The sequence below is a fragment of the Vipera ursinii genome, assembly GCF_947247035.1.
Source record: "Vipera ursinii genome assembly, chromosome: 3".
Taxonomy (NCBI): Eukaryota; Metazoa; Chordata; class Lepidosauria; order Squamata; family Viperidae; genus Vipera; species Vipera ursinii.
This window is the reverse complement of record NC_139516.1, coordinates 185,035,036-185,053,134: the sequence shown is the minus strand read 5'-3', so window position 1 is coordinate 185,053,134 and position 18,099 is coordinate 185,035,036. Positions and strand designations below refer to the sequence as shown.

The 18,099-nt window shown below is 38.3% G+C and overlaps 1 protein-coding gene across 1 annotated transcript in view; it reads right to left on the bottom strand.

The window, feature by feature from the left end:
- CNBD1 (cyclic nucleotide binding domain containing 1) overlaps positions 1 to 16,631 on the bottom strand; it is a gene marked incomplete at its 3' end in the record, with an annotated part of 133,334 nt that extends 116,703 nt beyond the window's left edge. Inside the window, exons 1-2 of the mRNA XM_083360330.1 lie at positions 16,438 to 16,631; positions 9,700 to 9,858 (exon numbers count right to left, since the gene is read on the bottom strand). Coding sequence (XP_083216456.1) covers positions 9,700 to 9,858; positions 16,438 to 16,511 — 233 coding nt within the window. The 5' untranslated portion in view covers positions 16,512 to 16,631. The remainder of the gene's footprint in view (positions 1 to 9,699; positions 9,859 to 16,437) is intronic.
- Between the last annotated feature and the right edge of the window lie 1,468 nt (positions 16,632 to 18,099).

Genomic DNA, 18,099 nt, shown 5'->3' with positions numbered 1-18,099 from the left:
AGCTCCAACTGCTTGTGCTGATGTTGCTGTGTGGCAGAACACAGGAATTTATAGCCTAGCTTTGGATGGTATAAGCATAACCATGAGATTGTGGGAGAGTTGCGCTTGCAGTTTGAAGCTCACTAGACTGACAGGTGTTGCTGTTTTTTTAATCAAGAAATCCTAAAGGCTTTTTTCCCCTCTTTTATCTATAGAGCGGGAAGCTGTACCAGCTAAAGCCAAAAGGAAAAACCTCAGCTGTATGCTTCAAGCTATAACCATTGTAGAAGCTAGAGAAAAACCCATGGGGAAGATAGGTAGAATTCAATGGGAATCAATCAGCAGGTCAGGAAAAGTTCAGTGACTTGTTATGGGAGCTCAGAAGCACTGCAGTGAACAAAGCCTAAGAGGAGTTCCTATGGCTGTAAGCAGGCAACAGTGAGGTTACTAAAACTGACAATTTGTGGTCTCTTTGGGATAGGAGTTCAGTAAGAGAAGCCTATCAAATAGGCCACAGTATCAGGAGACTCAGCCAAGATGTACAGAAGTACAGAGTGATTACCAGCTGGTAACAGGCTGAGAATGGTTGGGGTGTCTTCTGAAAAAACAGAACAACAGAGTTGGAAGGAGGTCTTCTAGTCCAGAGTTCCCCAACCTTTCAGAGTTGGTGGCCCAGAGTGGGGGGGAGGAAGGAAAGAAGGCATGGTTTTTTGGGGGGTGAATGTGTGTGCATGTGCACATGCACGAATACCTGTTGCTCACACAAGTGGCCCGTGAGCATGAGTGAGGTCACAAACATTTATGATGCTTATGTGAGTGAGACCACAAATGCCCATGATGCTTGCATGAGTGGGGCCGCAAACACCTGTGATGCTCATGCCAACGCTCGCATGAGTGGGGCTGTGCACACACATGCACATGTGCCCACCAGTCAGCCACTCACACAGCCCAGGGGCCAATAGACTATGGCCCAGTAGTGGGCCATGGCCCACAGTTTGGGAACCCCTGTTCTAGTCCAACCCCCTGCTCAAGCAGGAGACCCTGTATCAATCCAGACAAATTGCTATCCAATCTATTCTGTATTATTTCAGACAAATAGCTGTCCAACTTCCAGTGGTGGAGCACCACAACTTCTGAAGGCAACCCATTCCACTGATTAATTGTTCTTACTGTCAGGAAATTTGTCGCAGACAGTCACCTCCTTGCCATCTTCTCCCATGAATGGACCGATTTTTTTCTTGGTTTTACATGTTGAAATAAACTTTTTTAATAATTATTATTGACATTTGTTGCAAGCCTTAGTTCATTTTGAGCCTTAGCTTTCCTGATTTCATCTTTGCAGATTCAGAATATATGTTGGTATTCTGCCTTAGTTATATGTCCCTCTTTCTCTTTTATCTGAATCCTATTAGATTTCAATGGTGGTTTTTTTTTTGCTTAGGATTAATAAATGCCTTTTTAAAAAACAATTCAGATCTTCACAATCATACTAAACATAAAGATCCACAATCATCCTTCAGTTCAACTATAAATCTTTTTGAATGTTTCTATTCCAGTTCAGTGGATTATGATAATTAGGTCTGTTGGTCATTTAAAGAGATGTTCATCAATTCATTATGTAGACTTGTCATTAAATTGATTAAAAGTACTTAGATTTGCATATTGGACATGCCAAATTCATTGGAAGCCTCGGGTATCAATATGTTAACAGTGTAATAATAAATAATAAACCTTTATTGTCAAAGTACAACATGTGTACATTGTGATTAGCTGAGCCTCCCCCTGTGCTCTCTCCCCCCAACACACAGTGACAACAAACCCTCCATCCCACAACACTATGTTAACCAACTACACCACACACCGGCCTCCCAAGTCAATTCTGCATAAGATTATGTCCCATTTAAAAGCCTAACAGCCCACGAATAAAAGATATTTTTCAGCCTGTTGGTACGGCTGGCTATATTCCTATATCTCCTACCAGATGGTAGGAGAGTAAACAGATAGCGTCCAGGGTGTGAGTCATCCCTGAGAATCTTCCTCACTCTTTCAAGGCAACGAGCCCTGGAGATGTCATCCAGTGGTGTCAGGGAACAGCCCACAATGTCTTGTGCTGTGCTCACTACCCTCTGTAATACTTTCCTATCCGCGGCTGTCAGACCAGCATACCAAACCACAATACCATACGAGAGGACGCTCTCTATGGTAGACCGGTAAAAGAGGGTCATTAGCTGTTGTTCTACCCTGTTCTTCCACAAGATCCTAAGAAAGTGAAGCCTCTGTTGGGCCTTTCTAGCCACCTGGGTTGTGTTAACTTTCCAGGTCAGATCTTCACAGAGGTAGACTCCCAGAAATTTAAAGGAGGAAACTCTCTCTACACAGTCCTCCCCGATGTAAAGTGATATGATATGATATATGATAATATAATAATATAATATAATATAATATAATATAATATAATATAATATAATATAATATAATATAATATAATATAATATAATATAATATAATATAATATAATATAATATAATATAATATAATATAATATAATATAATATAATATAATATAATATAATATAATATAATAATATAAGTCATCACTCTGCTGATTACCGGGGTTAGTCCTGGGCATTACTGATTATCAGGGTTGATTCAAACTCAAACACATAGAAATAAAAGGAAGAATACTTATCTCAGCTATAATGGAGCCAAGTACATTGACAAAATTATTGTTGCTGTCTAACATAAAAAGAGACAAAGGGAGAGAAGTGTGTTTCATTGTTTGATGTGAAATACCCTGTAGCAACATGGACACAAGCCAGTACTCAGTATTGGGCTGCAATTCCATAAAGCAACCCCCTCCCACTAGGATTCAAGTATATTCCTTTCATTTAATTGTCTTTCTAAATATCTTTTAACCCACCTTTTGCATCTAACTTTTGAAAATTAATGAGAAACTAGGAAAATCAACAGACTCTTTTTATTTCCTCCTTATGCTCAGCATATTTGTTTATTTGTTTGTTTATTATATCCCACCTTTATTGATTATGGTTCAAGGTGGCTGAACACATATAATACTCTTTCCTCCTCCTATTTTCCCCACAACAGCAACCCTTGTGAAATGAGTTGGGCTAAGACAGGATGACTGGGGGGGGACTAGAATTCACAATCTCCCTGTTTCTAGTCTGATGCCTTAATCATTAGACCAAACTGGTTCTCAATATGCTGATGAGTGATCATTTGCATGTTATTGTGTGTGTGTGTCTGCATGCTTCTATAAATTAACTAGTCTGAGACTCTGGGCCAACAGATGCCATTAAAATCCAGACCGCATTCAAATATAATATGGGGAAAACAACGTGTTCAGTCAACTCATCATCATGCATGAGCTGAATATAGCTCATGGATATCTGCTGCATGGCAGTTTGCATTATCTGCAATTATAATAATCAGATTGAAGGAAAGCATGTGAAAATAAAATCAGCAATGGCACTGTATCATCCATTCACAATTATGAAGCAGCACTGCACAACCATAAACTCCACAACAATCATTTTATAGAAATGCTTGAAATTTTCAGAGAAGGGTCTCATTTCTGTGGTAATTCTACCAATCAGCAATTGGCTTTATTGTATAAGGCCCCAAGAACCAACAACATATGGAATTATTTAATAGTAGTTTTCTTTATTGTTCTTCACCTATAGACAACCTAAAGCAACTATTTGCATAGGTACAGATATACTCTAAGAATAGCTATGGAAGAGCCATTTTAACCCTCTTTCTGCCTTTCCAAGCTCTATTGCATCTTTACCCTCTGGGAAGCAGCTCTCTCTCCTGGGAATCCAGACTACATCCACCACATATTGGTAGATGTGATTATTCATTGAAAGTGGTACAGTGTGGATAGACTTCTTCATTATCTTGGATGTGGAAGTGTTCTAAGGAGGAGGAGATTTCAGTATAGTCTCCAAGGTCTATTTATACTACATATGTATCTAAAGATAACATTTCTTGTTATCTTGTTCCAACTTCCAGTTCCATTTACTTATTTTTCTCCATTCTACGCATCTACAGTATACAGATATCTCACTCTGATAAATAGTCAGACATCCCCTATACCAGTGGCTAATTATATTGTACAATAAACAGTGGATATCATTGTTGATGACTTTGTGGAAATAAGTAGTTTTTTCTGGCAGTAAAAAAAGAACTGATATTTCCTTCTTTCAGGATGTCTTTTCAACATTCCTGAAGGTCTCTCTTCCAAATAGTAGGCAGAACTAGCCCTGCTTAGGTTCTGAGTCCAAAGAAGACTAGGTAGGTGCTGTCACCCACATTACCATGATCGATACGTTCTGCTTTTAAGCTATTGTAGCATGTTTAATATATTTTGGAGAAATTTGCAGACACAGAGAACAATAAAAAATCAAGTTGACAGTTATCTGTAGTTCTTATTTAAAATGTTCCCCTGAAACATCTATCTGGCCATTCTTTAGGATGACATATGCGATAGATTATGGTTTCATTCAATAATTATTAACAGCAATAAGGGAGACACGATGCATATTGAAATGTGCCCAAATATTAATAAAATAAAAATCTAGAGTGCATGCACAAAAGGGGCCCACAAAGTTTTTTAAATTTAAGGAAGTGATTATTGTAATTGCACCACTCTTCCTTTGCTTCTGGATTTTGATGATTGGTTACAACTCTCACTTGTCCCTCAGAATAAAGAGAAATATATTCACGGTTCAATCAATTAAATATAGTACAATTCAAAGGAGTAATCATTACAGAATAATGGATTACAAATTATTAGTATTGTGGGAATAAAGTACAAAGGGCTCTTTCTGAAGTTTAAACCTCTCTTGTTTTGATTACAAAATAAATGTTTAAACTATTGCTTTGCCTAACAAATAATTTTTAGAAGGCATGTCTTTTTTTTCATCCTATACATTAAAGGTATATCATTCAATAATTGTGGTTCTCTTTGAAATCAATTTTATATGCACAAATTAAAAATAAATCAGTGGTATGTCCTGAAATGAAAAGTTTTGTTTATGTTCTTCACCCAGGGCCACATTCTAACTCTTGGCTGCCAATTCTCTCTGAAATGAGTTGCCCTGAAGTAAAATATCCAATGGAAGGTAAAGAATAGCTGAAAACATTTTGCTCAATTGTTGACATTTAATTTCAAGACAGGCAGGGGAACAGCATCCTTCAAAAATAACTGAAGGCCATGGTTACAAATCCTTGTAGGTGGAAGTCTAAGTGGCAGACTACCCTCCAAACATTTTATTTCTCTCTAATCTGTGTATCAATTTAGATGTCTCACTCCAGTAGGCTAAATACTCTATGCTATTGTCCTATGATGTTGTACAATAAACAGTGGGGATCATGGTTTGGAGGATCTACAGGATTGGCTGAAGAGACCTACAAGATTTTGTAGTTATATAGTTATACAATCATCAAGTTAAATTTGCAATCATACATCTCCAGCGCAGAGCTGAAATGTTGGGGCATGTTTTTAATATATCATGTTTTTTAAAAAATGTTTAATATTTTGCTTTGGGATTAATCCTATGGTTTCTCACAATCATAATCACTATTTTTGTAAGCCACTATGAGAACACATTAGATTAGTTACAAAGTAAAGCAACAAAACTCCCCAATCAGCAAAGAAATAAAAATATAGGTCTTGGAGAATGGCTATCTCCCATCTCAAAACTTCTATTATGGTATTCTTGTTGATAATGCTTTAATATTGAGCTTGTGCTTATATTTTTAATTCAAATCCTTCGGTGGATCCAACTAAGATCAACATTGTGCATGAGGTTGCTGTTTTTATATAGAATTGCATTCCTGAAATAATAATGAAATTAAGATAGTGCACCTTACGGATATATGCTATCCTGCAAAATTGTATTTCATATCTCAGATGGAAAACATGTAGCTTCAAAACTTCTTGTTTACTGTTTCCTCTAAATCAGGGGTGTCAAACTGCTGGTTCATGGGCCGGACACCTCATCCAGAAGGTGCGCCCACCCCATTGTCGGCAATGGCAAAACAGTCCCAATACGTTCTGCGATGTCACGTGACGTCACGAGTTTGACATGTCTGCTCTAAATACATTACCAGTTGTTTTGTTTGTGGTTTCCTTTTGAGGAGGGGCAAGATCAAACCAGACAACTATTGACATGATTCCCTGCGTTGGTATCACTAAACACATTTTTTTTTAAATTAACATATCTAATGCATTTTTTTAAAGCAAGAGGAATGGAGATTTTTAGTCCTTCCTAGTGGAATAATACTGCCCTTCCATTTGGCAGTATCTAATTTTTGACAGCCAGCATTCAACGATTAAGTAAATAAAAGAATAAGAATTTCATTTCATATTAATAAATAATTTTCTAAAGGAGGAAAAGGAGGGGGCAAGAAAAAAGCTTTTATAATGAAATAATTTATAATGAAATTTGAAAATTTTGGCAAATGTCTATAAAGAACCTAATTTAAAATTCTCATCCATTTGAGTTTCACACATCCTTTACTCAGGATGAACCTGACCATTCTTACCTGCCAGCTACATCTTCGAAAGGTCTGGGAAAGTTCATGGCCAATTAATACCGCAATTCAAACATATTATGAGCAATTCCAATTTATCCTATGATCCCAGATCCAATATTTGTCTATTCTAATTCTTTCATTGCCCGGTCCTAAACTCCATGATAAGCAAGGTGGCCTTGAAAAAATAACATTTAGCCTTGCTTATTCAATTGGTTACTTCACCACTTAACCTTAATTACTGTACTTTCTCAAATACACAGACTATATTAGATAGACTTGATTAGGTGTCCTCTATTCCAGAAGCTCCTCAGAGTGTTCAGCAAGAAAAGCAAATTAATGAAACAAATTAGTTTGGACCAACTTCCAACTGTGATCATGATAAAGAAGAGCAAAAATGGCTACAGTATAATCCTATTAAGCAATGGTACAGTGAATAGGAGTCCCATGGCAAATCGGAAGAACCCAAGGAATCATAAGGTGACTAGCTACAATATACCAAAAGAGAGAGAACATACAGTAGGCTGTTGCAAACCCAAAAATAGATTGTTATAAATTTCCTAAAAGGATTATTTTTTCTCATCCATTGACAGGTAAAGACCATGCATATCTTGCTCAATCTGTTCCAGGAACATTTGTTGCTACTTCAAGAGTCAAAACCTCAGGAGAGCATCGGATTGGGAACTCTTGCTAAGGATATGACTTTAGAAAATATCTAGTGGTAGTTAGTCAGACTGACCTCTCTTTAAATCTAAAGAGAGTTATTTCTGAAAGCCCCCTATTACAGTCCACTTAGGTTTTGATTCATGGAAAATACTTTTAAATTTTATTTAGCTAATAAAATGGATGATAAGATAATTAAACAATGAGCACAGTTCAACCCAAAATTTCCATTGCTAAGCAAGATGATTCTTAAGTTAGTTTTGCCCCACTTAATGACCTTTCTTGCCACATTTGTTAAGAAAATTACTGCAGTTATTAAATGAATCTGGCTTCCCCATTGATTTTGCTTGTCAAAAGATTGCAACGAGTGATTACATAACCCTGGGACACTGAGACCATCATAAATACATCCCAATTGCCAAACATCCAAATTTTGATCAAGTGACATGGGGATGCTGTATTGGTCAAAAGTTGAAAAACAGTCATAAGTCACTTTTTTCAATGGTGTTGTAACTTCGAATAGTCACTCATTCTGACTAGTGCACTCATGCAGGCAATAAAGTGCACTTTGGGGGTTTGGGTTGTTGTTTTTTTGCTGTTGCTGCTACTAGTCTACTTTAATTTTAATTCCATCAATTCCATCCAATCTATTACAGTTTTATTCCTGTGAATAATCACATAATTCTTCCCATCATATGCATTTTTCCCTGTCTTCCATCTTCCTATATCTGCCTGCTTTTCATTTAGTATATCCTATTTTAACATTCATGTCTTTTGTTTTGGGTTTTTATTTTAACGAAAGCTTTATACACAAGTGATCTTCCTTCCTTTCTCCAGTTTCATTTGCTAAAAATGTAGTTGTTTTTTTAAAAAATTGCATTTTATATTAAAGGACACATTCGGACTATATATCTGTATTCCCATTTCATATTATTCCCTATATCAGCATTTTCCAACCTTAAATTCTAAGATATGTGGACTTCAACTTCCAGAATTTCCCCAGTCAGTAGAGGAACAGAAATAAGCAAATATAGCAAACAAGACACTAAAGGGGGCATGGAATACACAAAAGCTCCTGTTCTTATCAACAAGAAAAATATAGAATGCCTTCCCAATTTTCTTTGTCAAATTTCTCAGTGTTGTTCCACTCTAAAGCGAGGATATTGAACCATCACTTTCAATAACATATGGTAAGCATACAACTGCACAATAATGGCTTGCATAAGTAATCATTGGATCATTTAAACCAGGGGTCTCCCACCTTTCAGGGTTGGCGGCCCAGTGGGAGAGGCAGGGGAAGGTGCCTTACAGACTCATGTGCAAATGTGAATGTGGCCACACATGCACACAAACAGGCCGGGAGCATGCAAGCAAGGCTCTTAGCGATGCCGGCGCCTGTGTGAGTTTCATGGTACCACTACTGCCAGGCTCCCAGTGATGCTATCAGCAGTGTGAGGCTCACGAAAATGCCCCGTGTGAGGCTCACGCCATGGCCCGTAATGATGCTGACGCCTGCGCAAGGTTTGTGCTGAGGCCCACCTGATGCCTGACTCTTGCGGCACTGCCACTGCCTGTGCAAGATTCATGGCAATGCTGCCACCTGCATGTGGTGCGCCACCACCCACCTGTCACTTGTGGTGCTCCCGCTGCCTGTGCAAGGTTCGTGGCAAGTTTTTCAGAAGTAATTTGCCATTGCCTCCTTCTTAGGGCTGAGAGAAAGTGACTAGGTCAAGGTCACCCAAATGTCTTTTATACATTAAAAGATTATTAACAATACATGCCATTAATAATGAGATATTGAAAGCTCTACAATAAAAGGCCACACATTTTTTGGCATCCTTGTAAAATGTCTTAGACTAGTTAGTCATAAAGCATATATTAAAAATGTGCAAAATCACGTAAGCTTTATGATCTTTTTACAGTATATAGATTAACTACTTTTAAGCATCTAGCATCACAATATTCAATCCTAGTACAGAAATCATATAACATTACAATAATGGCTTGCATTAGCTGGCCTTGAATAATCCAATAGCAGTGAAGCAGTATGTTGTGAATACAGTTATCTTACCATTTATATAGAATGATATAGCTAGTATGCTAATATGCCAGTGGTGTAATTCAGCCAGTTTGCACCAGTTCAGCAGAACCAGTAGCTCATTTTTTGTTGCCCAGGCCGAGAATTGACCTCTGGAAGCAGCATCCACGCAGAGAACCAGTTGTTCACATATTTGAATCCCACCACTGTAATATACTATTTATATTAGCTAATTAACACTGACATAAGATCTCTACTGCAAAAATGCCAGGTATCATTAAAGATAAATTAACTACATATGTTATGGACAATCATTTAAAATTATGATATTAGCATAAAGCCAATTCATAAAGTTTATATAGCAAGTTTATATACTAACCCAGGATATAGTATACAAATAGTTGCTTCTGTATATCCACCAAAAGAAGTCACAGAAAGCTCTGAATAAATTTGATACTTACATTTTCTTGAGTATTTTTATTAACTTTTGCACACTTTCCCGTGATTTTGGAAAGCTGGGCTGCGACCTATTGGGACTTTTCATCTTATTCAAATAGAAATGTATGTTGTGAAAACCTTCAGCAGCTACTGCATTGGTGCAGAAATTACAGGAATGTACCCTACAGACCACAAGAGAGAAAGAGAATGCTACTATTAAAGCATACATATCCCTGAGCTTCCGGGGGATAAAATAAGATTCAACTAAAAAAAAAACATCTTTGGAACATCATTTCCCCAAGGTGAGATTAGCCCTGACCCCATTGGCATTTAGGAAAAAAAAATCAATAGGCTTGGGGGAATCACAAGGAAAGGAGGAGTCTGTATGATCACTCTCCACATTTTTATTTTTATTCTGCTTTTATTTGTAATTGTGTCTGATTGTTGTTAACTCTTGATTTAATTGTTCCAACTGGCTGTTATTGTATGCTAACCATGTTTGTGAGATGGGCAGCAGTTTTATACAGTACATCTATTAAATAAATAAATAAATCATGAACCACAAACTCTGATATGTGTGACAAATTATGGGTTGCTAAGAAATTTCATTCATAATTTAAAACAAAGTTATAACCAGTAGTTGCCAATTTTGATAACTGAATATTATCATAGGGTTTTAAAGAAGTGTAACGTAATTTGCTAAATAAAGGAAATAGAAGAGGACATCAAATGCACTTCTAACTTCCTAGGCTTGCGTGATTAATCCCTGTTAAAAAGAGAAGACAGACTTTTGAAACAGCAGGCCTTTGGCCTGTTCTAGTCCATTAGATACAGTATTTGCCTCTACGACTTGAAACCCAATCAGCCCATTATTCTCTTAAGACTTGCTAGTGGAAGAAAGGAAAGTATTTTCTACTGGATTATTTTTGCTTTTGCGAAAGGAAAAATGGTAGTAATCCCTAAAATGAATATTTTTTACAGGACTCAAGAACAGCATTTTTTTATTTATTGTATTTTATTTATTAATTTTTTATGCCACCCATCTCCCTATAAGTTGATTGGTTGGCATAATATAAGGCAAAATAATATTAAGTAAAAGTTTAGCAATGCTGTGTGAGATGAGAAGATCCTTGCTTTAAAAAAAATGCTATGGTAGAAGAAAGACAGAACAAAAACTAGAACAGAAAATAGAAGTGAGACTGCCGTAAATCACCATAGTTTGTTTGTTTTTGTTTTCTTCAGCAGGTCAATACTTGGTCCTGTCCTAAAATATCTGCCCATCTCTTTGTTTTGGATTGCTGTTATTTCAGTTAGGCAACTGTTGTTTTTAATCAAGCTCCATATAACTGGGGAAGATCAAGGAAACAAGAACTACACATTTTTAGTAAAGTTGGGCCTTCTCAGTGGGGGCGCCTGCCCTTTGGAACCAGCTGCCAGTGGAGCTGAGGACTGCCCCCGACCTCTGTTCATTCCGCCAGGACCTGAAGACCTGGCTCTTTGAGCTCTCTGGCCCAGGCTGAGAATTCTAATTTTAGCCTTAATCTTAATTTTAACTGGGGTTTTATTTATGCAGGGACGAATATAATTTTTTTAATCTGTTTTTAACTTTTGTATCTTTGTTTTTTAATCACCCTGTAAACTGCCCTGAGTCCTTCAGGAAAGGGCGGTATATAAATGTAATAAAATAAAATAAATAAATAAATAAATAAATTCAACTCTGAAGTAAAAACAGACTTCTGAAAAACCGTAAGAGAAATTTCACATCTACATTTATGGTGAGATAATTATGGGGTAGTCTTTTGGAATAATTTGAAATGCTTCTTTCCAGGTTTCAGAGGTGTTGTTCATATGATAAGCTGCCAGCTGATTCTCCTATCTCTGGCTTATGTCTATTCTCCTTTTCATTTCTTTTCCAGCTTCCTTATATCTTTCCTACTTCTAATCTTCCTTCACCTATCTTCCCAGTGTTTTCCTGCTACCATAACCACTTCCTACCTCCCATCTTCAATTTTATGCTTTGCAACAATTGTATGATTCATTCAACTTAGTGCATAATAATAAAAGATGGAATGTAACTTAGAAAAAGTTCCCATGAACTAGCTCAAATCTGCCAGTAAGCACCACTGTCAGTTTCCATCCTTGTGATTGCTGTCAAGAAGGGGTAAACTATTATTTATTTATTTATTTATTTATTTATTTATTTATTTATTTTATTTTATTTGTATACCGCCCTTCTCCTTGGTAGGGACTCAGGGCGGTTCACAGGGCATATATAAAAAAGACAATACAAAAATTAAAAAAGATTAAACCCATGCCCAGTTAAAAACAGTAATACAAATCTAAAATGACAAATTAAAACCCATAATCCCCCGTCAGGCCAGACCAGCCATTTCAAATAGGTGGGTCTTCAGGCCACGATGGAAAGTTCGGAGGTCTGATGCCGTCTGGAGCTCCACCGGCAGTTGGTTCCATAATGCCGGAGCGCCCACAGAGAAGGCCCTCCCCCTGGGGGCCACCAGTCGGCATTCCTTGACTGGCGGCACCCTGAGGAGGCCCTCTCTGTGGGAACGCACAGGGCGGAGGGGAGTTGATGCCGGCAGCAGGTGGTCCCTGAGGTATCCCGGACCCATGCCATGTAAGGACTTAAAGATCGTAACCAAAACCTTGAACCTCACCCGAAAGACAACTGGTAACCAATGCAGCTCGCGGAGCAAAGGTGTAACATGGGAGTACCGGGAAACTCCCAAGACAACTCTCGCGGCCGCATTCTGTACCAGTTGGAGCCTCCGAGTGGTCTTCAAGGGAAGCCCCATGTAGAGAGCATTACAGTAGTCAAGGCGAGAGGTCACGAGCGCATGAGTGACCGTACACAGGGCATCCCAGTTCAGATAGGGTCGCAACTGGCGCACCAGGCGAACCTGGGCGAAAGCCCCCCTAGTCACGGCCACTATATGATCTTCCAGGGTAAGCCGTGAATCTAGGAGGACTCCCAAGTTGCGAGCCCTATCCACGGGGGGTAAGAGCTCACCCCCCCATAGAAAGAGATGGAACATTTTGAATATCCCGGGATGCCGGAATGTACAGCCACTCAGTCTTGTCAGGGTTGAGTTGAAGTCTGTTCCTCCCCATCCAGACCCGAACCGCCTCCAGGCAATGGGACATCACAGCGAGGGCATCACTGGGGTGGTTTGGGGTCGAAATAAAAAGTTGGGTATCATCGGCATATTGATGATACCCAACTCCAAAACCATGAATGATCTCACCCAGCAGTTTCATATAGATGTTGAACAGGAGGGGCGAGAGGACCGATCCCTGAGGAACTCCACAAGCGAGAGTCCTAGGGGTCGACCTCTGCCCCCCTGCCAACACCGACTGCGAGCGTCCCAGGAGATAGGAGGAGAACCACTGAAAAACTGTGCCTCCCACTCCCAATCCCCTGAGACGCCGCAGCAAGATACCATGGTCGATGGTATCGAAAGCCGCCGAGAGGTCTAATAGGACTAGGACAGAGGAATATCCCCTATCCCGAGCCCTCCAGAGATCATTCACCAGAGCGACCAATGCCGTCTCCGTGCTGTGCCCGGGCCTGAAACCCGATTGGTAAGGGTCCAGATAATCCGCTTCATCCAGGACCAGAGGGAGCTGATGCGCCACCACACTCTCAACAACCTTCGCAAGAAAGCGAAGGTTGGAGACTGGACTACCCTAGAAACCTGATCATAAGCAACAAAGTACATGCATGCCCCATTCTAGAAAAATAAGTAGAAAACTAAGAGCTTTTTTAAAACAAAAAATCTTAAAACTGGAAGCAAATAAAATTTCATGAGAATGCGATTGAAACTTGAATTACAAATTCAAACTTTGTTGGAGTTAGAAACTATTATTAAAACAATATTATTTTAGCTGACTTTTGGAAGGAAGGAAGGAAGGAAGGAAGGAAGGAAGGAAGGAAGGAAGGAAGGAAGGAAGGAAGGAAGGAAGGAAGGAAAGAAGGAAGGTGTTGTGATTCAGGGTCAGCCTGTGGGTTCGGCAATTGGGTCGGACGACTCAGAGGAGGAGGGGGGTGTTGAAGAGCTTGCTGAGGGGGTTGGAGAGCTTGCTGATGAGAGCCCTCAGCCAGGTCCCTCCCACCTGGTCACGACGGAGACACAGCTGTGTGAGCCTGACAGCGTGGATGAAGATGACCCACAGCTGGCCCTGTTCAAGGACGCCCGACGCAGGAGGCAGTCAATCAGGAGTAAACAGAGGAAGGCAATGGGGCACCTCGGAAGGAGGCAGAGAGAAGCCACGCCCTGAACTGTATAAAAGGGGAATGCGTGGGAGGGCTGGTTTGCTGAAGGCAACCGCTTGAATAGCTCCTGTTTCATGGTTCGTGTCTTGTTTGCTTTTGTATCCATAAATTTGGTAGGCTTAGTTCCAGCCTCTTGCCTTCTTGTAAAAGGGGTTGTCCCTGCCTTTTCTGCAGGGCCGGTAGCAGGCTGGTACAGAACAGTAGGAAGGAAGGAAGGAAGGAAGGAAGGAAGGAAGGAAGGAAGGAAGGAAGGAAGGAAGGAAGGAAGGAAGGAAGGAAGGAAGGAAGGAAGGAAGGATCTAGCAACAATTAAATAAATAGACATCACTGTTATAAATGTATTACTGAATTTATTGATTGACTCATCCTTGTAAACATGTGCCTTGCTCCTTTATAGCATATTGCTTTACGATTAATGTACGTACTCTTATTAGTTGTTTGCATTTATTCTCAATTGACTTGTAAGCAAAATTATTCTGAAAAAGCTTTATTTCTACTTAAAAGTAGAATTTGAGAATATATTTTATTCAATGCCCTTATAAAGCAGAGACTGACTTTCTGTGTACAATATTATACACAGTTTACAATATTATATACAGTTTGTCTTTATAAACATTGGGTTAGATCAAAGTTTAAATGACACATTCTCCTGAAGGAAATTTTGTATTGTTACACAATAATCTCCTTCCAAGGGATCTCAGGTTTACTAAATAATATTGAGCAGCATATTTTTGGGCAATTATATAAGCTTCCTCTGCTTTTCTCAAGGATCTAAAAGCGTAAAAAAAAAGTCTACAATTTTGCTGTCAAATCTATCAAAATTATCTCTCTGGGAAATGAACACTATTAGACCTGAGCTTGTTGTGACTGTCTCCTGTCCATTTCATTTTGCTGTGTAAGATTTCTAATAATAAAAAAAATGCCTACATGAATAAAATTTCAACATAAAACAATTCTTCTTGTAGAAGAATTGACACATATGAATAACTTTTAGTCTCAGTTATTATATTGCTTCTTAACCAGTGAAAATTAAGGGATTCCCAACAGATGGTGTGAATAGAAAAGGCGTGTGAAAGACAAGGGAACAAAATGAATGGAGGAATGTTCAGACAGATACCACATATTGTTTAGCAAAATGTCTCACTTTCAGAGCACAATAATGCACTTCATTCAAATTAACTAGGAAATACCTTCTTGTAATATGTGTTAGTCTGCTTAATGCCTAACACGTCTGTATCTCACAATTATGCAATGGGAAAAATAATGGGGGGTGGGGGGTGGAGTGGCCTCCAAACAAGAAAAGGTCTTAGTAATATGCAAGCACTATTCTTCAGTTTAAGATACGTGTGACACTGAAATATGAAATTAAAAATGTATAAATAAATAATGACAGCAATAGTAAATAATGCATTAAATTCTCATGAAGATTTTTGAGTAGGTTTTCCAAGGTATATACTTCTAGACATAAAACGATCTACTAGGGAAATACAGCCAGACTAAAACAAAATGGGCATACCTAGAGTGGGATTCAGCCAGTTTGCACCAATTCAGCAGAACCACTAGCTAAGTTTTTGTTGTCCAGGCCCAGAATGGACTTCCAGAAGTGGCATCCACACAGAGAATCAGTTATCCACATATTTGAATCCCACCACTGGGCATACTGATATTTCTAAAATTATGAGGTGGGTAAAATGAGGGCCCAGATTGTTGGGGGCCAATATGCTGACTCTGTAAACTGCTTACAGAGGGCTGTAAATCACTATGAAGCAGTATATAAGTCTAAGTGCTGATGCTATTGCTATATCTGCCACCAGAATGTACTTTGTTCTAGCTTTGTGTTTTCACAGCTTTCCTACCATTGCTGTGAATCTTTGCTGCAGTTATAAGCAAAAAAGGAAATGTAGTTTGAACAGAAAACTAGCTTTGGACAGACACTTGTAAGATAGGATGTATCACTTTAGTCTTTCTAAATCGTACAAAGTTTCTAGGATAAGTTTGCTCAGCAGTGTAGGACTGTAGCATTTATTCATAAACTATAGATTGCTCCTCTCTTTGCATTGTAATTTGGGTTTTTGTTTTGTTTTGTTTTTGTGGGAGTTTTGGCAATCTTTTTCTTCTCCTGTGAAAGAAAAAAATATGGTGACATGTGATTAATTTATATGGATAGTACACCATGAATGGTCTACAATGTTAATGGATTCCATTTTTAAAAATAGAGGAGAAAAACATGGCCATGTAAAATTTGGACTCAAAATTGGACTATGAATTGGACATGCTTTTCTCAGAGGTAGGACAAAATACACTTTGAAACAGCAAACAGATGTTTCTGCTCAAGCAGAAAATAAATTTACCATTAGCTGCTAATCTTTATATCTGACAGCTGCTTTGAGGCACATGTTGGTGACAACTGACCTAATATCATTTCCTGATTCCTTTTTATATTAAATACAGATTTAGAAAAATGAATTACCCTATTGTTCTTTTTTCAGGAATACCTGGCAATATGGGCTTTTTTTTAATGAAGATCTTGGGATAAACGTTCATAAATTTTTGATGAGCTTCTTCAGTGGAGCATAAATCCTCTCTGAAAAAGAAGTATGAAAAAAGCAATAAGACTATGTTTCAGATATGTTCTAGGAAATATTATTGCTAATTGCAGAATTGTTTCAGTTGGACGGCCTTCCCCAGCCTGTTAATCTTAGGATGAGATGACCCACCAATTCTTGATTTTTCAGCTAGTACTGACCACTTAGAGAAATACTTTAAATTATTTGCATAGTAAACAAAAGTGGTATAGGACTGAGTTGGAAGTTCTAAATTCTGAGAAACCATTGTGAAGAATCTAGAATTTCCATGATTTCTTTATTTCCTTTTTTCATATCCTAGCTCAATTATAGGTAGGTGTCTTTAAAACTATCCCAGATTTCAATCAAGATGTATTTTTTATTTATTTGTGTACATTATTTTATAGAGTTCATTTTGAGCTAGAATGTTTTTGACAGGGTTTGTGCAGAATATCTCCTGAGCCAACAAGGAGAATGCACAGAAGAAGTGGTACTGAGAGTAGTCAGGTTTTGCACAGCAACCACACTGATACACTGAGGTGTGTAAAAAAGGAAAAAACTTTACTTTTAGGAGTAGCACAAGTCAAGAATAAACAGTCCAGGTCATACACGGGTACAGAGAAGATATCAACAGTTCAAGAGTTATCCAATACAAAGTCATATTACCAGTCCAAAAGTCAAAAACACAGTTCTTTGGGTTTAGCAAACAGTAGCAAAACCACAATCAACAATAATCAGCAAGCAATGTATCAGAGTAACTAACACAGAGAGAGAGAGAAGCTATGTCTCTAGCTCCCTCTTATGGCCGTTGAAAGAACACAGCGTTGGCCAATCATTACACATTTAAAGGGATACAATACATTACAATCATGGCTTATATATTGCCAACCCAACCAGTTAGGCTATAATCATATGACTAACATTCTCCCCTTTAGATAGGACAATATATTATTTTTATAATCGTAGACAATAACCTTCACAACTAGCTTTGTGCTTAACATCACCCTGAACTTTGGTGAAATGATCTGCAATGTTAACGTCGGTTGCACAGTATTCTAACCGTATTAGTTTCTCTTTTATACACTGTCTAACATTCAAGTATCATAGATCAGTATGCTTAGACCGTGTTCTGATGGCTGCATTTGTTGCCATCTTAATTGCAGACTGGTTATCTTCATACACAAGAAATGGACTTTCTACAGTTAATCCCATGTCAATTAAGACTTGTTTATAAAATAATAATTCAGTACACAAAACAGATAAACAGGAAAACTCAGCTTCCATAGTGGACAGACTGATATGTTTCTGCCTGATGGATTTCCACCCTATGAGTGAACCACCTAACATAATCACTAAACCTGATGTTGATTTTCAAGTGGTTGCATCAGTAGCAAAACTCACATCTGCATAAGCAGTTAGAACTAAATCACGACTGGGTTCCAAATATAAGGAGCAATATATGGTTTGTTTTAGATATCTCAATATTCGCTTAGCTGCCTGCCAGTGCCTAACAGTAGGTTACAATCTGGCTAATTGGTTCACACTGTAAGAAATATCTGGCCTTGAAC